Source organism: Paroedura picta, chromosome 17 (genome assembly GCF_049243985.1).
Source record: "Paroedura picta isolate Pp20150507F chromosome 17, Ppicta_v3.0, whole genome shotgun sequence".
Taxonomy (NCBI): Eukaryota; Metazoa; Chordata; class Lepidosauria; order Squamata; family Gekkonidae; genus Paroedura; species Paroedura picta.
This window is the reverse complement of record NC_135385.1, coordinates 20,971,074-20,993,707: the sequence shown is the minus strand read 5'-3', so window position 1 is coordinate 20,993,707 and position 22,634 is coordinate 20,971,074. Positions and strand designations below refer to the sequence as shown.

General features: G+C 50.4%; 4 protein-coding genes and 1 long non-coding RNA gene across 9 annotated transcripts in view; 2 read left to right on the top strand and 3 right to left on the bottom strand.

The window, feature by feature from the left end:
- LOC143827204 (uncharacterized) overlaps nt 1-2,530 on the bottom strand; it is a 74,368-nt gene extending 71,838 nt beyond the window's left edge. For both annotated transcript variants that reach the window (XR_013227212.1, XR_013227213.1), the window contains exon 1: nt 2,306-2,530. This is a non-coding gene — a long non-coding RNA (uncharacterized LOC143827204). The remainder of the gene's footprint in view (nt 1-2,305) is intronic.
- ATP5MF (ATP synthase membrane subunit f) lies at nt 2,505-5,336 on the top strand. Its single transcript, XM_077316595.1, has 4 exons — nt 2,505-2,665; nt 3,087-3,194; nt 4,236-4,352; nt 5,181-5,336. Exons 1-4 carry the CDS (start codon nt 2,536-2,538, stop codon nt 5,207-5,209), a joined length of 384 nt encoding a protein of 127 aa, XP_077172710.1. The 5' UTR covers nt 2,505-2,535; the 3' UTR covers nt 5,210-5,336.
- A 1,141-nt stretch (nt 5,337-6,477) lies between these two features.
- CPSF4 (cleavage and polyadenylation specific factor 4) lies at nt 6,478-11,353 on the bottom strand. The gene is made up of 8 exons (XM_077316592.1): nt 11,099-11,353; nt 10,119-10,169; nt 9,830-9,982; nt 8,975-9,070; nt 8,613-8,706; nt 8,130-8,202; nt 7,199-7,369; nt 6,478-6,807 (listed from the first exon to the last, which is right to left on the bottom strand). Exons 1-8 carry the CDS (start codon nt 11,199-11,201, stop codon nt 6,739-6,741), a joined length of 810 nt encoding a protein of 269 aa, XP_077172707.1. The 5' UTR covers nt 11,202-11,353; the 3' UTR covers nt 6,478-6,738.
- Nucleotides 11,354-11,492: 139 nt separating this feature from the next.
- Nucleotides 11,493-19,190, top strand: PTCD1 (pentatricopeptide repeat domain 1). 4 transcript variants are annotated; one of them, XM_077316581.1, is made up of 9 exons: nt 11,493-11,597; nt 12,217-12,723; nt 13,366-13,506; nt 13,970-14,188; nt 15,252-15,353; nt 16,455-17,195; nt 17,361-17,477; nt 17,786-17,968; nt 18,767-19,190. In XM_077316581.1, the coding sequence occupies exons 2-9, from the start codon at nt 12,259-12,261 to the stop codon at nt 18,923-18,925; spliced, it is 2,127 nt and encodes a 708-aa protein (XP_077172696.1). In that variant the 5' UTR covers nt 11,493-11,597; nt 12,217-12,258; the 3' UTR covers nt 18,926-19,190. The 4 variants fall into 4 exon arrangements, with proteins under 4 accessions (XP_077172696.1, XP_077172699.1, XP_077172697.1 ...); XM_077316582.1 differs by having other exon boundaries at nt 11,514-11,622; XM_077316583.1 differs by having other exon boundaries at nt 11,574-11,689.
- A 372-nt stretch (nt 19,191-19,562) lies between these two features.
- BUD31 (BUD31 spliceosome associated protein) lies at nt 19,563-22,436 on the bottom strand. The gene is made up of 5 exons (XM_077316594.1): nt 22,258-22,436; nt 21,854-21,965; nt 21,195-21,317; nt 20,550-20,716; nt 19,563-19,823 (listed from the first exon to the last, which is right to left on the bottom strand). The coding sequence occupies exons 2-5, from the start codon at nt 21,945-21,947 to the stop codon at nt 19,773-19,775; spliced, it is 435 nt and encodes a 144-aa protein (XP_077172709.1). The 5' UTR covers nt 21,948-21,965; nt 22,258-22,436; the 3' UTR covers nt 19,563-19,772.
- Between the last annotated feature and the right edge of the window lie 198 nt (nt 22,437-22,634).

The window sequence follows — 22,634 nt, the reverse complement described above, 5'->3', positions numbered from 1 at the left end:
CAGAGATCAATTCCCAATAAGAAAATGGATGCTTTGGAGGGTCCAGGAGTTTCCCTACCTGGACCTGGCAACCCTACCCCTCCATTTCTCTTTAGTGGCTGGGGGGGGGGGGGCTGGCAATTGTAGATGGAGACCCTCTAATTCTCCCCCACATACAAGTGCTCTTTTATGTCATAAAAAATTAAATTACACATGCCAGAAACACACCTCTCACAGAATTGATGAAAAAGTAGGAAAACTGAAAGGATACAGATACCAGGACACTACAATGTGAGAGGCCTGCAATATTTTACTTGTTTTCATATCCCGGCATTTATTGTACTGGTCAAAACGGCTGCAAATAAAGCGTATCACTGGCAGATGAGCAGAGGAACAGTTATATGGTCGATGTCCGAGGACAGCAGAAAGCCCTCGATAGCAAGGGATGGCAAGGATCACTTTGGAGGAAGAGCAAGTAAATGATAGTGCGGCGGATAATTGCCACTACCTGTGTGACGCTGGATTTTATACGTGGGGTTTTAATGGGCATTTTATACAGATTGTTGTAACCTGCCACAAGTCGCTTGCAGGCTACAAATCTAACACGTAAATAAATAAACATTAGAGCTTGCAATAATGTTTCCTTGAGTCGAATGGGGACAATGTCAGACTCTGGATTTATTGCAATACCTGCTCCCTGGACTGGTGCCTCGGGACTGTATGTTATGAAGAGTGGATATTCATTTAAGATTAGAGAGCTGCCTGTAAACAACAACAGTTCTCTAAGGTCCACGAAAGGAAAGCACCCCTGTCCCAGACAGAGATTGTAAGTCATTATTAATACCAAGGTATGTTCAGCTGGGAGTTGTAGGTGGCAAATTGGTTTTTCTCACTTTCTTTGTCAGACTGGTCCTAAGGCGGTGTGGGTGTGTTTGTCTGGAAAATTCATATTCCTCCCCCTCCCGGTTCCGGTCACGTAAATGGTGTACAAAGCAGACTGCAACGCAAGCACTGAAAGATGACAAAACAGACATCTAAACTAGCCACCAGCAGGAATATAAAAGCAATTGGGCGGTTGGGGGGGGGTGGCGGTGAAATAATAGTTTCTTTAAAAAAATAGCAGAGATAAGTTTCCAGGAAGCCAGAAGGAAGAGGAAGAGGAAGCAGAAGAGAGCTTTTTTTTGTATCCTGCTATGCACTACCTGAAAGATTCTCGGAGTGGCTTGCAATCACCTACCCTTCCTCTCCCCACAACACACCTCCTGCGAGGTGAGCCTGAAAGAGCTCTGAGAAAACTGCAACTGGACCAAGGTCACCCAGCTGGCTGCATGCAGAGAATCAAACCCAATTCTCAACATTGGAAGAGCTTTTTTCAGTACACTGCTTTTTACCACCCAAAGGAGTCCCAAAGCAGCTTACAAACAACTTTTCCTTACTCTCCCCAAAGCAGACACTCAGTCGGTGGAAATGAGAGAGCTCTAAGAGAACTGCTCTGTGAGAATGGCTCTAACAGAACTGTGATGGGTCCAAAGTCACCCAACTGACTGCATGTAGAGGAGTGGGAAAGCGTGCAGACCTGGATGGATCACCTTATCTCGTCACAACTGCCCAGTAGGTTCATCTGACAATCCTCAATGTTGCAGATATGGGAACTCAGTAACCAAAAGACTCTTCATTCCCCAGCCGTTCCCTTAGCTCCACCAGACTCAAATCCCTCCAGGCCAGTGGTTCTCAACCTGGGGGTCAGGACCCCTTTGGGAGTCAAACGACCCTTACACAGGGGTGGCTGCAGGGCAAGCAGCTTAGCGGGGGGGGGGGGGCATCCGCACAGCAGCCCTGCAGGGTAGATCGAGAGCATTTGTCTGCCTGGAGCAGCGGAAAAGAGCGAGACCAGCATGGTGAGACAAGAGGCACAGCTGAACTGAGAAACCCCGGACAAAAACCAATTTATATACAATCATGAGCCATGGATTTTCATGCCATTGGTCAGCTTTGGTTTAATCTCTATGAAAGAACCCTTGCATAATTTGATGGTTGGGGGTCACCACCATGAGGAACGGCATTAAAGGGCCGCGACATTGGGAAGGTTGAGAACCGCTGCTCTAGGCTGGCCGGACTCTGGTCCAAAACCAAGATGGCGGCACTATTGACCAGGCGGCCTCTTGACCAGTTCAGTCACATCAACCTGGCTCATGTCACGAATACAAGTTAGAAGCACACCAGTTGGTCGTTTTTGAGCCTGACCACGGGAGGACTCTAAGGAGACGCTCCCAACCCCCTCAATGGCGGCCTTTCCTGTGATATTCTGAGGGGAATTATCTCACACCGAGTTCAATCTTCCCCGCACAGGTCCAGCCTCCTCCCTCAGGCCTTCAGCATCACTGGTTCGGCCACACGGCGCTTGTGAAGTGAATTGTGACCCTGCCGACACGGCAGGAGGAGAAAAGCCGTGGGACTCCAACCTCTCGGGCAATGAATGGCCGAAGCGGGCGCCATTTTGCTGGCCGAGGCTGACCTCTGCCGGGGGCTCTGAAAGGCCGCGCCGACCTGCCCATCATGGCGGCCGGACCGAGCTGCCCTCCTTCCCGTGAGCCTCTGGGCGCCGCCAAGGTCCTCCTTTCTCCCAGAATCCCTTGCGAGCAAAGGCGGCTGCTCCCTGGCGGCGGCAAGATGGCGGACCGACCCGGTAAGCGGCTGTGGGGCTTCAAGGTGACCCAGCTGGGCAGCGGCGGCCTGGTCCGGCGCGGGGAATCGCCTCCCGGCCCCAAGGCCCCGGGTCTGGCTCTGCCTTGGAGGGGTCCGGGCGGGGGGGCTCCGGATAGCGAGGCCCGTTGGGTGCACTCCCGGCGTGTGCGCATGCGCAGATCTGTCGCCCTTGTCCCTTTGCAGTGCAAACTGAGCAAAGGGCCGGGGGTTCCTTGCTGGGGGGGTGAGACAGGCAGAAATCCTTTAGGACCAACAAAGTTTTATTCAAGGTGGGCAGGCACACGAAAACTCACGCCTTGAATAAAGCTAGGTCCGCCTTAAAAGTGCCGTTGGACTCAAAATTGTGTTCTGCTGCTTCAGACCGACACGGCTACGCACCTGAATCATTTCCTCTCTTCTAGTTCCCGTTAAAGACTTGAGGCTCATGGATGTCAAACTGGGCCAGCTCCCGTCATGGTTGGCGACAGGAGATTACAGCCCTATAGGGATTTTTAACGCTTTACGGCGAGGTGAGTTTTGCGGAGCAGTCCACTTTTGCGGGGGGTGGTGGTATGGAGATCTAGTGGTCGTGCTGCAACCGAGAGTACCTCAGCTCTAGCATTATTTATTTTATTTATACTTTGATTTCTTGGCCGCCCCTACCTGCAAACGGGCTCAGGATGGCTCGCAACATGTACAATCACATCTATCTAAAACACAATAAAGCAGTTACAAAATTAACATCTCTATTCAATCTGCAGCCCCTGTTGTCTTGTCCAATTGTTCTTCTCAGTCTTGATTGGTTTTACAGGAGGGTCAGCAGCATGAGGATGTTTCAGAGAGACAGGGCACATGAAATGGGTAATGCAGGGGGGAGGCCCATAGCTGTCATGGCCTCAACCAAATTTGTCTTTAAAAGGCACATCCCATCCCTTTGGTTGTTTCAGTGCCAATAAATAGGTGTGTCAGAGTGCAATCTTGGACTTGTTTTTGATAATTGGATGAAACAAAAATCAAATAAATAAAATTCTGAGCCCAGTAGCATCTTAAAGCCCAACCAAATTTCCTAAGGGATAAGCTTTTGCAAGTCAGTTGCCTTAACCTGGATGGGCTTGCCACATCTCGGCAGCTAAGAGGGGCTGGCCCTCGTTGGATCTTGCCACATCTCGGCAGCTAAGAGGGGCTGGCCCTCGTTGGATGGAAAACCACAGAGAAAGCCCAGGGCTGCTGTGAAGAGGCAGGCAATGGCAGACCACCCCTGAATGTCTCTTGGCTTGAAAACCCCATGAAAGGTCGCCATGAGTCATCTGTGATTTGAGAGCACTTTATGTGTACATGCAAGCTGCAGTTTACTGATCAGGTTAGGATTTGGAGGGATGGAAATTAATAAACCTTGCAGGTATATCCGAGTTATTTCCGGGGAAATCAAGCCCCAGTGACTGAGAAGAGCAATTGGTCGGTGGCTAAATAATTCTACCCACTGTTGTTAAGGTGGCCCCACCTGTAGCTGCAACCTGAGAAAGCACGGTGGTGAAGCTGAGACATTTTTTTCCCTTTCTCCTCTTGCTTAGGTCGTCAACGATTTTTAAATAAGTACATTTATGTGAGGAAAGGTGGCATCGGGGGTCCTGCGATGGTGATAACAGCCTATGTGGTGATCAGTTATATCTGGAGCTATGACCATATTAGTGAGTAAAATCTTACGTTGTACGTTTTTTAAGTCTGCGGTGTAAAAAAATCAGAGAAGGCAGAGAATCCTTATCCAAATAGGTGGCGAGCACCCCCACACTTCAAGCAGCGCCTGGACGAAGAAATATCATGGATGCTTTAGGCTGCTCTTGCATTGAGCAGGGGAGGGATTAGGTGACCTGTATGGTCCCGTCCAACTCCATTGTGTGCAAAAGCATGCAAACATGGCCTGGAGTCTAATTCAACAATTTTTAAGAGGATGCAGTGGAGCCCGGAGTGCTTGGAAGAGCTGGGGGCTTTGAACCCAGCTCTTTTTCTACTCAAAGTGGTTCACAATCAACTTTCCTTCCTCTCCCAAGAAACACCCTGTCAGGGGAGGCTGAGAGAGAGCTGAGAACTCTGACTGGCCCAAGGTCACCCGGCTGTCTGCAGTTGGAGTGGTGAATCAAACTCGGTTACCCAGGATAGGGGCCGCCGCTCTTAACCACACCAAGCTGGAAGAGGCACGGCAATTTATATACTTCTCCAAGGTAGAGGAAGAGTGTTCCAGTGAGTTGATCCTGGCTGAGCAGGCAGAGAGTACTAGGGGCTCATGGGAATTGTAGTCCATGGACATCTGGAGGGCCACAGGTTGACTACCCCTGCTTTAAATGGAAGGCCTGTGTACCTAAACGTGCCTCTGAAGTGTTCTGACCTAACATGCTAATTATCTGACCTTGGTTTCTGCTTAGTTCCCTGACTGAGGGGAAAGTTGTATGTCTGTTCCCCTCCCCAATGGGAGGATCCCTTAAACCTGAGGCAAACTGACTTGTGTTTTAATAATTCAGAGCACGATCGCTGGAGGAAGTACCACTGAAGCAACATGCTGACTGGCTGCGGGAAGAGAAGAGGCCCCAACCACTGAGGGCTCCTCGACCGCAGGATTCTTTTCCAGCAGGAGCAAAAGTACCGTGACCAATAAAACATTACTAAGTGTACTATAAGAGCATCTTGTGTTTCTTCCCAGAAGTGGAAAATGCTATGCAGTCGCAGGAGTGGTTGGAAGGAATGCCTTAACCAAGTACAAAGTACTTGCTTAACTGCAGAGAGTTTCCTGAACGGGGAGTCTGCTGCAGTTGGGAGACCTGTGTGTAGCTTGCATGACTCGTGTCTTAACTCAATTGCATAATAGTTTTGGGAACTGTTCCTAAAGGCAAACGTGACTGTGGCTATCCTGGAAGTAGAGCCCCCATTGTTCCCTGACCATTCATATAAACGTTCAGTCTGTATGTTCAAGAATCTGCCGCTTAAACACAGCGCAAGCCGAAGAACCACACTGAGATCCAGTAATTCCCAGCTATTTTTTCAAGAGAAAAACAGCTCTGGACCACAGTAATGGCCTGTTGAACAGCTGCCATCTTCTCCACAAGCTGACACTGGGCTTTTGGGGGGGAGAAAATACACTTTTAATCAACGAAGAAGCCTGTGTGTTTCATGTAACATAGGATTCCAGTTGCATTCTTTCGAGGCACGTTTCCCTCCCAAGATATTATTTTTTAAAAAAACCAACTTTTTCAAAGTTGTACACCCATTTAAGAAAAAAACAGTAATAAAGGCTTTCATGGTAGTTAGCTGCAAAAGCTAAAGTTGGTATTACAGGAGGAACTCTGACTCAACTTTTAACGATGTCTACCCACAGGGGCCCACTGGCAGTGGCAGGCAGGGGAAGTATTCAGCTAAGGGGCACTGAGTCAAGGCCCACTGAAGCTCAACGGTTCAAGCACAGACACGATCTAGCCCCCCGGCCACTCCAAGTTTGACCTTTCCAACTCTTGCATTTTTCATCCCAAGGCTGCTTCTGTGGCCCCCCAACCGAGAGCACAAATGCAGGCTCAATTGCCTTGGCTGCTCCTGCACTGTGGGGTCAGCTCCTAAAGGAGTATTTTTTTTAAATGCTGGAAAGAGCTATGCACACCTTCACCCACCCCCACCCCTGCTGCGCCCCCGAACGCAGAGAATTCAGGCTTGTGATGCTACATTCCTGTTGATGCAGAGTACAGACTGGCCCTTGAGACATTAGCACATCTCCCGGTGTCCAGGGCCTGCTTGACTCTGGACACGAAAAAGAAAGCGGCGACTTCCAAATGCAATTTGAGGTCCGTGTATTTTGTCGGCCCGCCGCATTGTCTCTCAGGATCGTCCGAGTTCTCATTTTAAAAGACTTAAAACAAATGGCGAAATGACAAAAGCAGCGCAAATCAGGAGTCCGCGGCTGGCCAGCGCTTCTGAAACTGGCGCTTATAAACAAAAAAGATCAACAGTTTGAACAGGGGGTTGGCAGCACTCTGCTCCCCTTTAGAACAAAAAAACCTGTGTGGCGGCGTTGTCTCCTGGATGGCTGATGGCTCACTGTCCACTAAGGAAAGCCAAGTGACCCTTCGTGCACCGATTAGCATAGTGACCCTTTTCACCGCACTAGGGAAAGAGAAGAGGGGGGGAAAAAGTGAAGCTATTGAAATTCAAAAGAGGACAAAATCCTGGGTGGAAATCATAACCATTTCTTATAAGAGAACAGGATTTCTTCCTTATGAAATCCTGGTCCGGAGGTTTCTATTCCTCACGGCTCAGACCATCTTCCACAAACAGGTTCTTTTGCACAGGTGAAAGCAAGGTTCCTGCTTTCAGTGCTGCCCTGTCCATCTACCTTCTTGCCAAAACCAACTTTCATCCCATTCAAAACACAAGTGGTTTCCCCAGTGCCAACGGAACTGAAGCACGAAAAATTACACGCAGCTGCACACAGCATTATTCCGCTGGCACGTTTCTCCAAATTAAAAACACCCCCACCATACCCCCTTTAACTTACTTTGTAACAAGTGACCTGCTCCAGCGGTCGGGGACCCCTGTTGCCGACGCTGTTGTTTTGAGACTGCATCACGCCGATGACCTGTGGAGTCCTCTGCTGGTTCGGAGAAGAGTTCTGGCTTGTTAGCTGGATCAGGGATGACGACCTCTGCAGTGGCGGGTTGTTATTTAGCTGAGGGCAGGAGAGAGAGAACATCCCACATGCTCAAGTATCAATTTTTTCCAAGACACTGCATGACTAGAAGGATTATGTGCCCAACAGTAAAAGAGCCCAGCACAAGAACCCAGACTTCCTCAATAAAAGTTGGGGTTTTGTTATATTCCACTTTTCACTGCCTAAAGGAGCCCCAAAATGGCTCACAAATGCCTTTCCCTTCCTCTTCCCACAACGAACACCCTGTGGGGTACATAGGGCTGAGTGAGCCCTAAGAGAACTGCTCTGCAAGAACAGGTCTAAGAGGACTGTGACTGTCCTAGCTGCACATGGGGGATCAAACTGGTTCTCCAAATTACAGGCTGCCGCTTTTTACCACTGCCCTGTTGTTGTCCATACAGAGGAACTGGTCGAATGCTGTGTGACGTAGGATGCTGGAAAAGATGGACCAACGGTCTAAACCAGGGGTAGTCAACCTGTGGTCCTCCAGATGTTTATGGACTACAATTCCCATGAGCCCCTGCCAGCAAACGCAGTCAGAGGCTCATGGGATTTGTAGTCCAGAAGATCTGGAGGACCACAGGTTGACTACCCCTGGTCTAAACCAGCAGGGCTCTTCTTATGCATCAACCCCCCCCCTTTATAGGCTGTGACATTACCTCAAGGAGTGCGTATACTGTGATTTCCCCTATGCAGCCCATGTATGTCATATAGTCACAGAGGATTCCCAGAAACACCTTCATTGCTCACTGGAGATGTGAGCCAGAAAGCTGCATACCTTCTGCTGTGGTTGCGTCGGTTGAGGCAGTGGAGGCTGCTCCGTGGTTCCCATGGGGAGTTCAAACCGAGGGCTGGTTTCAGAAAGACAACAAAAAACGTCTTAAGGGAAAATGCAAAACTGGAGCTGACCCTTGAGAGACTGATTGTAACGCATTCTCTGAAGGGTTCCGAAAATCATCATGCCAGAGGCCCATTGCTGGTGTGCAGGGTTACATGCCCTAATCGATCTTAACAACACAACAAAATGCTTACTGGGTGGAATATTTCAAAGTTATCCAGATAAGAGAGCTACTGTATGAGACAAGATGCTGGACTAGATGGACCACTGGTCTGATCCAGCCGAGCTCTTATGTTCTTTTGTCACTGCCACTCTGATTCATCCCCATCTACAAAATGTACTGTGCAACACAACAACTGACCCATGTATTCGGGGGTGGGGAGAGAGCTGAAGACCATGGAGACAATCCTGGAATATACTCACTGCATGAATTTGCAAGCAGGCCCCTCTGGACAGAACCCCACCAGATAATTCACGCAAATAACACGTCGGGTGTGCCTGTGCCGGCAGAGAGGGCCTGGAACACAGAACATCAGTCATACTTCTGACACAAAATCCTTCACCTGACCACTGCTCCAAGGCCTCCTTTAGCTTTTGAACCTTCAAGCAGACCCAGGTTACTGCTCACAACCATGAGCGGAAACAATTTAAGGCAAGTCCTCCAACAGGCACACCAAGCTGCTGACTCCAGCCCTCCCATGCAAGAGACTGCAACTCGAACATTGCTCTTCTCCAACAAAAAGTCACTGTGGTAACTACCAAAAGGAAGGGAAAGACTTACGCACCGTGTTTACAAAAGCCTCGGTCATACCAAGGGCAGTCTTTTATCTTGGACTCGGGGTCAATGTGCAAAAACGGGCATTCTTTGTTGCTGCATTCCCCTGCAATAGAGAAGCACGTGCCAAAAAGCCAAATAGCTTGAGGAAACTCTCGAATACATTTCCCGGATCACAGCAAAGCCTGTCGCCTCACCTCCCCACTCGCAAAGCAGCAACAAGGGACAGGCTAAATCTGGGCACTTTGACATTCTCCAACCAAGTGAAAACAGTAACCAATGTACTCAAAGTCTTGTTTTGTGCATCTAGACCTCAATTACCAAGCTAATTAGGCACTGTTCACTGAGCGTACAGGTCAAGGCAATACCACAGCCTTCTGTGGGGGTGAGGGAAGGAAGGAACGCAGTGGCCGTAGCACAAGGCCACCAATCAGGAAGTCAGATCTGTAGCAGGGAAGTAATAATTCTGATGTGAGCTGCTGTAAATTGCTTCGAATGCTACAGTTCAATATATTATTCACGGTAAAAGTGACATACAATTGCAGTCACACGAAGTTGTCTTACGCTGAATCAAACTCGCAGTCTATTCAGATCAGCAGCAGCTCTCCAGGGTCTCAAATTGAGGTCTTCCACATCACCTAAGACCTCAGCCTTTAAACTGGAGACGTCAGGACTGAGCCTAGGTCCTTACATGGGGAGCGGATGCTCAATGAATGACCCACAGCTCGTCCTTCCAAGCCTGTTTTCTCGGAAGCAAACAGCTCCTTGTCCAACACATGTCCATGCATAGGATTATTAGCCCCAAAGTCGCTCTTTCCGAAACAAGCCACAGTGAGAGCTGAATGGCCACCACAATTCCTCTTACCAAATTTTGAGTAGAAGTAGCACTCAGGCATCTTGGTCATATCATATTCGTGCAAGAACTCGCACTGGTCTCCCTTCTTGCACAGCCCTCGTAGCCAGTGCTTGCAAACCACCGTCTTTTCGCCGCTGATGTGTCGGAAGGGACACATTCCTCCTAAAGTGCAGGAAACCAAGAGCGGGGAGATACCATTGCATAGGGTTTTCACAACTCACAGGGGAAGGATTGCGTGTTAATGACTGGCTTCCTGTCTGCCTTCTCCCAGCATAGCGTATTTGTAACTGAAGCATACCTTTCCCGCAGGTAGACTTTAAAAAAAATTCACAGACAGCAGCCCCTGATTCTGTGGAGGAAGAGAGATGCACAATGAAACACCATGTATTCTATTGCCCAGTTGACTTAAGTTTATCTTTATACCTAAGCAAGTCTTTCAAAACTTTTTAAAGGAGCCACAGAAGGCACAAAGCGGTAACAGGCCAAAAATTGAACATGGGATAGTGCACTGGTCCATTTTATTCGGGCTTTGATGAGGAGAAAGCCAAAAAAGCTTCCCCCCCCCCCCGCTGACTTTTTCTCTTTTTATCCAGCTGGCCTGCCCAAATTCGCTGTCTAGAAAGCATACATCATCCTGCATGAGCACAAGCTGGTCCTGGCAGATTTCTGATCTCTGCCACACACACACAAATCCTTTACAGAATGATGCAGGGCACACGAAGAGGCAGCCAGAAAGTCTGATATTCCAAGGGTGTTTTGCCAACCCCCGAGATTACTGAAGTAGCATGATCAATCAGTTTGCAAGACTGTTAATCACAGGAGGTTTTGGAAGTCATTCATTCATATTGTCACCGTCCGTCAGACGTGACTCGGCAACACCTAACACACACAGCGCTGTGTAACAGGCTTGCAAAGTTGCACAAAAGTTCTTCAAAAAGCATCAGAAAGACCAGCCTGGCCAACTCCTTCCAACCCATATCTGAATACGGAGAGTTTCAACTCTCAGACACTTGTGCCCTGAGAACCTTCTCCGTTTCTACAGTGCCACGGGAACGGGATTGAGCATTTCTCCCAGCGTGTTCCTTCCGAACGTCCCTGCTCCCTCTCACGACAACCCTGCGAGGCAGGCCACCCCGTCAGGAAGACCCCTGCCCCGAAGGAGAAGTGGCAGCTTGGGAGGGATTCGAACTCGGGGCCCTCGCCAGCACCAGAAAACGGACCGGCACCGCCAAGGGGCGCGCGGCCAAGCTTGAGGACTAGCGCCTCGGGCTCACGTACTGTCCATGCCCGGGAAGGGGAGCGGCTGCGCGCCGAGCTGCTGCTCCACGGCGATCTCCAGCTCGAACTTGATGTGATCCACGTTGGCGATGAGCTCCTGCATGATGACGGCGGCGGCGGCTCCGAAGAGGGGAGAACGAGGCAGCCGGAGGGGAGACGGACGGCGCGGGAGACTCCCCCAATCCGTACCGGACCGCTGCCGCGAAGGCTGCTGGGAACTCTGACCTCCGACCCGTGAGGACTGGCCCGCGTCGACCAATGAGGAGGAAAGCTCCGCCCCGCTTCCGGGAGGGAGAGGCGGCCGTTTCTCTCCCCCGCCGCGTCAGCCAATGGCGCTCTTTTGGAGGCGGAGACTTTGTGGGAAGGGCGAATCGGCGCGCTGGAAAAACGGAGTCGCGCGCTGGGAGAGGGGGGGCGGAGTCGCGGCGGGGAAGGAGGCGTCGCGCGCACGAGGGTCTGCGCAAGAGGGGTCGCCCGGCGGGAGGGGCGTTGAAGGCCGGTGAGGGTTCGAACGGTGCTTGCGGGTAGGCGGGGCTTGCCTGTGGCCACACGCCTTGAGAAGGGTTGGCCAGGGGTCGTTGCCAACTCCAGGTCGGGAAGTTCCTGGAGATTTGAGGGGGGGAACCTGCAGAGGGGGAGATATCTCAACTCTCTATAATGCCATACAATTAAGGATACAGCTCAGGGTTGGAAAATTCCTGGAGATGTGGTGGGTAGAGCATGGGGGAGGCTCCTCAGTGTGGTATAATCCTAATCCTGGATTGGGAGGGTCCTGGAGATTTGCAGGTGGAGTCTAGGGAGGGGAGGGATCTCAGGAGGATGTCCTGCCACAGCCCGCCCTCCAAAGCAGCCATTTTCTCACGGGAGCTGCTCTCAGTAGATAGGATCTAATTCTGGGAGATCTCCAGGTTCTACCTGGAGGGTGGCAACCCTATCTTGTCCAGACTCTACCATCCAGGAAAGGAATCAGGCAGTAGGAGGTGTGCAAGACCTCCACCTGAGACCCTGGAGAGCCACTGGCAGCCAGAGTAGACAAGGACTGATATTTTGATTCAGTATAAGGCTTTCAGTACAAGGCAGCTTCACGTGATTGTAACATTTTCTTGTTCTGATTTCAGGTGATGTCTGCATAACCAGGTGGCCAAGTCAAGAGTCTCCCGATGGCTGTGCAGCTCATGTCCCGTTACTTCCCTGTGGGAATTCACACCCTGAAAGCTTCTCTCTATCCGTCTGTGTGCCCTGCTTGCAGGGTGTGGACACTTGAGCACAAATTGTCAGCGTGGCCAGAAAACCCACAAACTCTGCTCAGCTCCTTGTGCTCGAGGTCTTTCAGCTCAGCCAAAGCCACTGGCAGAGGCAGAGATTTGAACGAAAGCCGCCCTGCCCAGTCTTCTGAGACAGTCACAGAAGAGGAGGCCGACGCAGAGGAAGGATTTGGAACACTGTCCGAAAAGTTTTCTTCCCGGCGTTTTTTCCAAAAAGCAACAGCAGAGTTTCACGAATTGAAGATCCGAACTGAGTGGACGACAGAGGAGGAGGAGCTGAAGCGAAAACCCTGGCGTGGCCGTCGGAACACGCCCTATTGGTATTTCTTACGATGCAAAGCATTGATCAAGGAAGATAAGGTGTGTGGCTTGAGACTTGTTGCATCAAGGGAACTGAATTGCTTAAGCTGATCGATCTAGGGGTTACAACAAGGAACGATAAGGTGTTCTTTGTCACGTTGCTGCTCTTCAGGAGAAATAATATTGATATTAAATGAGATTTGGAAGAGTTACTTCACTTTCCTTCCAGGGGGTAGGCATGCGGTTAGCTTTGAGTTCGGTAGACCTACAAGATTTCCAGGGTATTTCCAGGGTATGGGTTTTGAGCATTGTGTAGGGCTTTCATGGCCAGAGTCAACTGGTTGTTATGGGTTTCCTGGGCTGGGTGGCCAGGGTCTGGTAGTTTTAGTCCCCAACACCAGATGTTCACATTTGTCAAAAGGCCCCAAATGTTGCAAACAGAGCCAAATTTGCAGAGAAGTAAAGAAATGGTGCCTTTTAAATTGATGTGCCTGCCGTGCAGAATTACAAAAATGCACAGAAGGCAATACTGACTGCAAGTATGTGTTTGCATGTCTCATGTCTGTCTCTGGATCCCCCAGCAGGAAAGGAGAATACGGTTTCACCTTCCATCTGGCCTCTTGTCTATGGTCATTGGCCTTGAAATGTGACTCCCACGGCTGATCTCTTGACCTACTCATCCCTGTCCTTTCTTTCCCGCAGTTGGCCGAGGCCCTGGACCTGTTTGAGGGGCAGATGCTGAAGGAAGAGCGCCTCCAGCCAGAGGAGATGAACTACACCGTCCTGATTGGCGGCTGCGGCAGGGTGGGCTACTTGAAGAAGGCGTTCAGTCTCTATAATGACGTAAGCACTGCCAGCTTTGTAATGGGGGGAGGGACAGAGATGGTGGTCTGCAAAGGGAGCTTTTGTGGCAGAATCTGGGTTCGCAGAATAGTCAAATGGAGTTGTCCTTTCACAGAAATGGTGGGAAAGAGCAAAAGTCCAGGAGAAGAAGGATTGTTGGGGGTTACTACTCAAAGGAGTAGTTTCTGACACGGGGGAGTGAGCCCCATCACAAAATGGCTGCCAAAGAGGTAGAGCCGGTCACAAAATGGCTGCCCATTGAATCAAGCTATGCTGGACCAAAACTTCTATGTAGCCCTGCACTTGGTCAGCACGAAGAAAGGGGTCAGCAAGCCCCATGGTACCCACTGGCACCATGTTGGGGACCCCTGGCTCTTAAGCTCCGCACAGGCATCAGCCTTCTCAAACGTTTCTCAAGCGTTGGTGTTCTTTTCATCCCTTTTTCCCTTGTCTGGGGAGGCAGATGAAGAAGCGAGGCTTGACTCCCACCGACGCCACCTACACGGCCCTCTTCAACGCCTGCGCACAGTCGCCCTGGAAGGATTCAGGCCTGCAGAGCATGCTCAAGTTGCGTGAGCAGCTGCAGGAAAAGGATCTGGAGCTGAACACTATCAGTTATCGTGCGCTGCTGAAAGCCTGCGCTTTCTGCTCTGATCTCCGTATGTGCTTGCAGGTGTTCAAGGTAAAGCCACGCTGCAAAACCCCTATGTGGGAGTCCTGCAAAATGGGTCTGCCAGGCATCCCAACAGCTGCCCATTCCTCCTGCACAGGCAGCCTCGTGCCAATCGTGGAACAGAACAGCTGGACCCAACCAATTAGAGGCTGGGGCTCAGGGGTGCCCGCTTGGCATGCAGAAGGCCCCGGGTTCAATCCCTGGCATCTCCAGCTCAAAGGATCTGGAAGTTGGTGATGGGAAAGACCTGGGCGTTAAGACCCTAGAGAGCTGCTGCCAGGAGATATCACCCAAATCCTTGGAGGTTTCCCAAATACGAGCAAGGGTTTGACCCTGCTTAGTTTCTGAGATCTGACAGGATCAGGCTGGCCTGGGCTATCCAGGTCAGGGGTAGAGGGAGGTCATCTATCTCAAATACTGAAAGATTCCATGGGTGCATGGGATTCTGTCTTCAGGGGGCACCAGGATATGGACTTTCTTCCCCCATATATTTCTGCCTGGGAATTAAGATCACAGGTGGTGACTCTCCTGTTTGTCCAATCAATCAAAGAAATTGGTGGGCGGGGGGAATACGAGTCTTTTTGGTGGAAGCCCCACAATTATGGAACAGCCTCTCCAGGGAGCTGTGCCTGGCCTCCTTGCTGTCAAGGTAGTTGGAAGCCCATTTTATTCAGAACTGAATTTAGCAAAGTTCACTAGCAGGCCAGAGTTGTGATTTTAAAATCTGGCTTTTATGTTTTTAATCTCTGTTTTATTCTGTGTGTTTTTCTATGGCGTGAGCAGCCCTTGAGCTCCACAGGGAACAAAGGCAGCTGATAAAGATTAGAAATAAATAAGTAATAAATAAATACACATACTTGAGAGTCTGCTTACATTACTCCTTGCCAGCTAAATCACTATGCAATCTTGATTTATGGTTTTCTGTCTCTAATTAACTCTGAAAGTTTCATTCTTGGAGTTCCTGATGCGTTGATAAAGATTAATTTGGAATACAGACGGGCCTCTACTTTTCTTAAAGGCCGCACGAGAGAGCAGAAAGGGAAACCAATGTCTGCTTTTTTGCCCTTTCTAGGAAATGGTCCAGAAAGGCCATAGCATCACTACAGAGACGTTCAATTTTTTGCTCATGGGGTGCATAAAGGACAAAGAGAGTGGCTTCCGGTTTGCCCTGCAGGTCTGTCTTTTTACCTCTCTCCTTTATACAGCGGTTCAACTGTCAAACCTCACAACTTGCACAGTAGATGAATCTGCCATTTTCTTCCCTTGGGGATCTTCCACTGAGAGCCAGTTGAGTGGCAGACTTTAATCTGGAGAGCCAGGTTGGATTCCCCGCTCCTCCACATGCAGCCAGCTGGGTGACCTTGGGCTGGTGACAGTTTTCTTAGAGCTGTTCTCACTGAGCAGTTCTGTCAGAGCTTTCTCAGCCTCACCTACCTCACAGGGTGTCTGTTGTGGGGAGAGGAAGGGAAGGCGATTGTAAGGCATCACTCAAACATTTAGAAAAATTAATGGAATGCGTGAGAGCCAAATAATAAATAAATAAATGTTTGGGAGTAAACATCTTTTAGTAGGGAAATAATAATTTCAAATTTCCCCCTCATTTTCCCTTGCTAGTGGATTGGTTCAAGTGGCCCTTAAAGGGAGGGGGGTCTGTGCCCCTCTATGTATGCCACATGCCCATCCCAAATATTGGCAGTTACAAAATGAAAACACCTAGGAGGAGGCAGATTAAGGCTGGTAGTTGCATGGGCTGATTATAGTCCTGGCGGTAAATGGGAATAGAGTTGTCCTAATTGCCAGGGGACTCAGCACCTGTTTTGGTGGCAATTCCTGTCTCTCAGGTTGTCAACTTAGGACGTAAGCCTCGGGGGGAAAGCATTCCCAACAGTCCCAGCAATCAAAGAAGCTTCTTTGGTGGCTAACTTGGGACAGGGCCTTCTCAGTGGCAGCCCCATGATTATGGAACAGTCTCCCTAGAGAGGTGCACTTGGCTCCCCCCACTCATTTTCAATCTTTAGGCAGCAGCTAAAGACATTTTCAGTTAGGGCTGCAGTGGATTGAAACAGTCCCAAACTGCGACTGTATACTTTGTCCTCTGTTTTATGGATTTCGTTTGGATCGAACGCTGCCTTGAGCCGTTTGAAAGAAAGAACCTGAGCTCAGTGGAAATGACTCGCCCTTAGCCTCCAGTCCCCCTTCTGGGTGCCAGCTGCTCTGATTGGTTGTGTTTCCCGTCACCCGAACCCTGCCTGACTTCCCTTCCTCCTCCCTGCAGCTGTGGCAGCAGATGGCAAAGCTGGACATCAGACCTGATGGCTACACCTACAACCTGATGCTGACCGCTGCCAGAGAGTGCAGCCTGGGCGACCCCCTGGTGGCTTCGGAGCTGCTGCTGAGAGTCCCGGAGGAGAGCTCTGCCATGCCGAGGCAGAGGCCCGGGAGACAACGGCAGAGGGCGAAGGATCGTGGAGGGAAGGAATTGGGCCCTGCAGCCGGACCACAGTTGAATGTAGAAGACCTGGAAAGACGTATGTTTCCGGAGCATCTTGTAAAACCTGCAAAGCCACTGGTCAGCCAACAAACTGGGGCTGAGGAAGAGACGACCATGCTGGATTCTGGAACGTCCGAGAATTTGCCAGCCTTACGTCCAAACCGGCTAGTTCCGAGTTTCTCGACCGCCAATGGAGAGCTCTCCCCGGGCGCTTGCTCTTCCCCCAACCTGCTGGACTTCCCAATCCCAAAGGACAACCTGGTTTCCTTGGGGACAGTGGACACCCCCTCCGACAGACTGGCTCTGATGGGGAACCTGGAGGGCTTCTTAAAGAAGATGAGGGAGGACGACGTGGCGGCCAATATCAAAACATTCACGTTGCTTGGCGAGCTGGTGGAGCCTGGCAGCCCGTCCGAATCGTCCTTGCTGGCAGTGCTGGAGGAGCACAACGTGAGACCCGATCTGACCTTTTTCAACACGCTGGTGCGGAAGAAGAGCAAGCAAGGGGACCTGAAGGGAGCCAAGGTAATGGCTTTGCCCGGCGCTGCCGTTTTGCAAGGGCGAACGTGGAAAATGCAGCTTCCCAAGAGTCTTTGCTTTCAAAGTAACGCGCTTCTAGGCCTTGTGACTGCCAAGCCACAGCACAAAAGACACGCTGTCCGATTTGTATGTCTCTTTTATCTGTTGCAGAGCCTGCTGCCTGTCCTGGTGAAGAAAGGACTCTCCCCAAACCTACACACGTTTTGCAACTTGGCAATAGCCTGCTACAAACAGGTGGATGGAATGCAGTTACTCGCTGACATGAAGGTACGAGGAGGGGTAGCTTCTGGGTTAGAGCGGTCCTGTTAGAGCTGCTCTCACAGAGCAGTTCTGGCAGAGCTCTCTCAGCCCCACCTGCCTCGCCGGGCGTCTGTTGTGGGGAGCGGAAGGGAAAGGCGGTGGTAAGCCGCTTTGAGACCGTGGATGAGCTTTCGTGAGTCACTGCTCACTTCTTCAGATACTGAGCAGAAAGGTCCAGCAGCAGTCAAACCAAACTGGGGGCAGCGACAGGTCCAGACCGGTCCGTTCTTTCTGCTTCCTTTTGCCTCTGAGTTCTTGTCTTTCGTGTCTTTCAGCGATCCAGGATAAACCCCAACATCCACATCTACGGCGCGCTGATCAATGCGGCCGTGAAGAAGCTGGACTATGCATATCTCATCGATATCCTCCGGGACATGAGTAACACGCAGACGGCCCCCAATGAATTTGTCTTGAAGATGCTAGAGTTTGCAGCCCAGTACCCTCCAGATTTTGACCCGGTAAGTCACCACAGTGGGATCCTGGTGTTTGCTTTGTCTTTAACCCCGAGCCATTGAATTGGACACGGCGGTCCTTCAGTGGAAGCCTGCGGGTGGATTCCCCCTTAACTCAGCGCCCTTCCCATGCTCAGCGTGTGCCGGCACCTACATGCCCACATGGGTGCCCTAACTCTGGGCACCAGCTTTCCCGCAGTCAGGAGACCCTGGAAGGATTCCTGATCATGCCATGGGCATGATGGTCACAACCAACCTGTTCATTTTAGTTTTAGAAAGGCTTTCGGGTTTTGACCATAAAATGCCTTGAGCACTCTTGTGTCGATCACATGTGCGCTTGGATGGGCCAGCCTAGCCCGCTCCCATCACATCTCTGCGACAGCGGCTTGCTAGTACCTGGAGGGGTGACAACCACAGAAGTCCCATGCAGCTGTGTGGAAGCAAGCAATGGTCAACCATCTCCCATTTGTCTGTTGCCCTGACCTAGATGGTCCAGGCTGGCCCGATTCCGTCAGATCCCAGAAGCTGAGTCGTCCTTGGTTAGTATTTGGACGGGTGAACAACAGAGTCCAGTGCTGTTACACAGAGCAGGCGACGGAGCTGCTAAGCATATGGGTACCCAGGCCGAGGAACGCTAGCTGAACCAACTGGAAAAATCCATCCACCCCTTTCCCACACAGAGTGGTTTTGAAATGAGGTGACTGGACTTCCAGGAAAGAGCATCCCTTGCCTCTTTCCAGTCTGCGTCAACAAGCCGCCCCCTGGGGAGGAGGTGATCACCCTCTTGCCTTTTCCCTTTTGCAGTACAAGACAAGAGAACCCTATCTGGCAAAAATCAACGGCTTCCGGGCATTCTACTTCCGCTGGCTGAAATGGATGGCCGCAGAAGAGCAGCCCCACCCCTGGGCCAAATACAGAACGGGCAAGGAGTCCAGAAGCCCAGCTAGCACCGGAGAGGAATAAACGACACAACGGCCAGGTAGGCTGGCGGCAAAGGCACCAAGAAGCGCCCACTTGCCTTCGTGGTGACACAGCATTACTGTGGAGTGCACCGTGCCGTTTCCTCCACCCCTACGCCGGCATTTTCCTGTCATTGACATTGTAAAAGTTGGTGTCCGTGAATCATGTAAAGGAAACTCTGAGAACAGAAGCGAGACTTCCCACTGGGCCATACAGATGGGCTTGTAATTTAACAGGAAATTAAAGGAAGTGTTTAATTTTCCTGCCACATATGATGTGTTATTTTCCGTTTTGTTGTACAGCGGCTGATACGTGGGCAAGGGTGGGGCTTTTTGTAAAAGATCATGGGTGTTTCTTTAAAGTGTGTGCAATCCTAAGACAGGTACACCCTTCTACATCTACTGAAATCAGTGGGCTTCAAATGGGGCAATTCTGTTAAGGACAGCACTACAGTAACACAGTTGTAACGGAATATAGCGAAGTCGCTCTTCCCAAAAGAACTCTTGCGGGGGCAGCACGGGCTGTCATGACCGCTGATTTGTAGTGACCCCATAGAACTTTCAACCCAACAGAGGAACAAAGGTGGTTGGCCAAACCTCACATTGCCATAGAAGCAGGGCCCAGGGGGCCGCACACCCACGAAGTTAGGCAAGGCTTTATTTCAAAATAATAAAATGGGTTACAGAGAAGGAACTAGCGCATCGCTACCATGTCATCCAGCTTCGAAAGAGGTCCACTCGCTGTCAGGGTTTTATGAAAGGCAAATTTCAGCTCTTGAGAATAGTCACTGATGCAGGGTCAGCAGCCCCGCAAAGGGGGAGGGGAGGGTTGGGTTGCTGGGCCAAAGGCTTCATCCGGAGCAGCCTCTGCAGCCGCAGTGAGTGCATTCAATGATTCTTCCCTGTGGAATGAAACCAGCCATTATTTCGGCCCTGGGTCAGAGGTGCAGAGGAATTAATGGCTGGGAAAGGGAGCCAGAGAGGCTTGCCGGACCAGAAAACCAGCCCTTGATAGGAACAGCAATGGATTTCCAGAAGTCCGGTTTCCTGCTGACCAGTGCGGAAACATCTCCGCTGCTGCAGAGCAACGGCAACCCAAAGGGCTTACTGTGAAGAACTAAGTTCTCTCTGTCTGTGGCTGATGGCATGTGCTTCCCCAGGAATGCAGGGTGAAGGCCCTTTATAATCCTTGTGTTCCATTTAAAATTATTATCACGAAAACAGAGGGCTAGAAAAACTGGGAAGCATCGTTGCATGCTTTAATAGCCCCAGCTTACACTAAATTTCCATGTCTCACGGGGGAATCCACACTAGAATCAGAGTTGGAAAGAGCCATGCAGGCCATCTAGTCCAACTCCCTGCTCAATGCAGGATCAATAGAGTGCTTGCAGGAGCGCTTATGGGGGGAAAACTCGCAAAGGGTTTTGATATTCTCGCATGCGTTTACTAGATGTTAGAGGGAATACACACCTAATTTTGAATATTAGGGACAAATGGATCTCTTTAAGACCACCCTGGCATGGCATGCTGGTCACTGACAAAGCCACCCGGGTCAACCTGCCATGGAGGACAAATTAGATCCTGACTGAAGCTCGGGAGGCAAAGAGAGTTTTGCTTTCCATCCTTACCACTTCCAGCTTGCTCTTAGGAACTCGACAGATGCAGTTCGTGCCGAAGTTGGTGTCCCGCGTCTGGATGCAGCGCAAGCAGCAGAGGTTTTCGTAGCCCTGTTTCTTCCACTTTGCAATCAGGTTTTTGTCAGCGTATCCTTCTTTGATGCAGTACTCGTACAGTTCTGCAGGGGGGAGAAAGAGGATAGAGAATATTGTGCTTGGCAGCAGGACGAATCTTATATCAACACAACCTCTTGACCTCCAAACCATCACGAGAAGTAGCAGATTCTCTGGGTGCCTGGATGAAAAAACTCATCACCTGCAGGGGATGAAAGCATTCTGTTGCCAGGCAGCACCCCAGGGAATGAGTTTCCTTTGTGGTCTCTGCAAAGTGAAGGGCAGCAGTAACAAAGGGTCAGGAAGAATCTATATCAGAGCTACCCTTTTTAAAGCAAGATATTATTGAACCGTACGTTTCCTCTTCTAGAGACACCTGGGAGACTTCTTGTCAGACTGAAAGGTGACATTAAGTATTTTAAATAAATACATCCGCCAACAGGGAAGACAAGCACCCTTTTCCCCCCTCTTCACCGAGATTTGCACCAGCTGATTTCCCATTCCACAACAAAAGGCAAGGAAAAACCAAGCCGGTTGGCTTACCTCTACTAATGGCTTTTCTCTTATAAAAGAGATCGAAGATGTAACGAGTTTTCTGATGATGGATTCTGAAAATGGGCCAGAGGGATTCCACTTTCCTCTTCCCTTCATGTGGCTCAGTCTCAGCTGTCAGAAAGAAAACAAAAGATGATATTTTCCTCCCCAAGCCATTTATCCCACATAATACAGAATAGCCAACTCTGCTCCCCGTGTGTATAAAAAAAAAATCCACAAGGGAAGGCCAGTCAGGTCTATGGACCGCTTTCGGATAAGCCCATGAGAACCCTCAGATGGTGTTTTACTTGAAGGTGAGGCAGGCCAGAAGCAGAAGATAGAGATCTGTGGGAGGAGAGCCAGTAGGGGATAAAGGGATGTTGGCTAAAGAAAAAGGTTCAGGGCTGGTGAGATAAGGAGGGAGGCAGAACCAAAGGCAGTAGGGAGAGGGAAAGGCCCAAATGCTTTTTATTAGACATGCCAAGAACTCAGTGTGGGACTTCTAACGTGCAAAGCATTTGCTCTGCCACTGAATTATGGACTCCTCCCACATCAATGGTTTCAGGTAAAGCAATCCCAAGGAGGCCAGGGTTCAAACCTCAACAGCCCTAGTTTATTAGCCAGTGTTAATTCTCCCCACCAACCCAGCCCTTGGCTTCAGTCTTCACCTTCTCTCATTTTCTGATCCAGCTCATCTAAGGTCGGTTCAATCAACTCCCAACCATCCGGAGGTGGTTTTCTGCTCCTTTTCACCTTCGGCATCTCACGAGGAAAAAGGAACTGGGCAGGGAAAGGAAAAAAAGCACAACAATTTGTCAGATTTGTCCTGGAAGTGATAAGTGTGCCGAGGAAAAACATCCCCTTCTCGAGGACTTGCACCCAACCACTACCCCTTCGGCTTTATCTCCCAGGGCAAAACTAGAGCTCTCCTCTCCCTTGTTGCGCTCTATACCAGCTAGAAGACAGGCAGGAGGGCCACAGGTGAGGCCCGCGACAGAGGACATTGTCACCGGTTGAATTTCTTCCTCCTATGTTTCGTCTGCCATAAAGACACAAACAGGAAGCAACCAACCTCTAACGAAGCTCTCGGGGACTCTCCACCTCCCGCGGACTCAGGCGACGCGTCGCAAAGACCTCCCTCAAGGGAGACGCTCCTTCGCCTTTAAGACCCCCGTTCCCTTGTCTCTCTTCCGCCTCCTCGCCGCCTTCTGTCGCAGACCCGTGACGTCACCCGGGAGAGACCCTAGCCCCACCCCCTGTCGCTCTCAGGGCCTTCTCAAGCCGGTAGGCACGTCTACTTCCATGCCTGACTATTATAATTAAAGAACCCGTCACTCCTTCTCCGACATAAAACTTTAAAAATACCCTGACTCTTCTAGATCGAAGTCTCCGCCTCAAAATTATCCCAACGGTGTCGAATCGGGGGCGGCGGCCTCTTTTTATAAAACA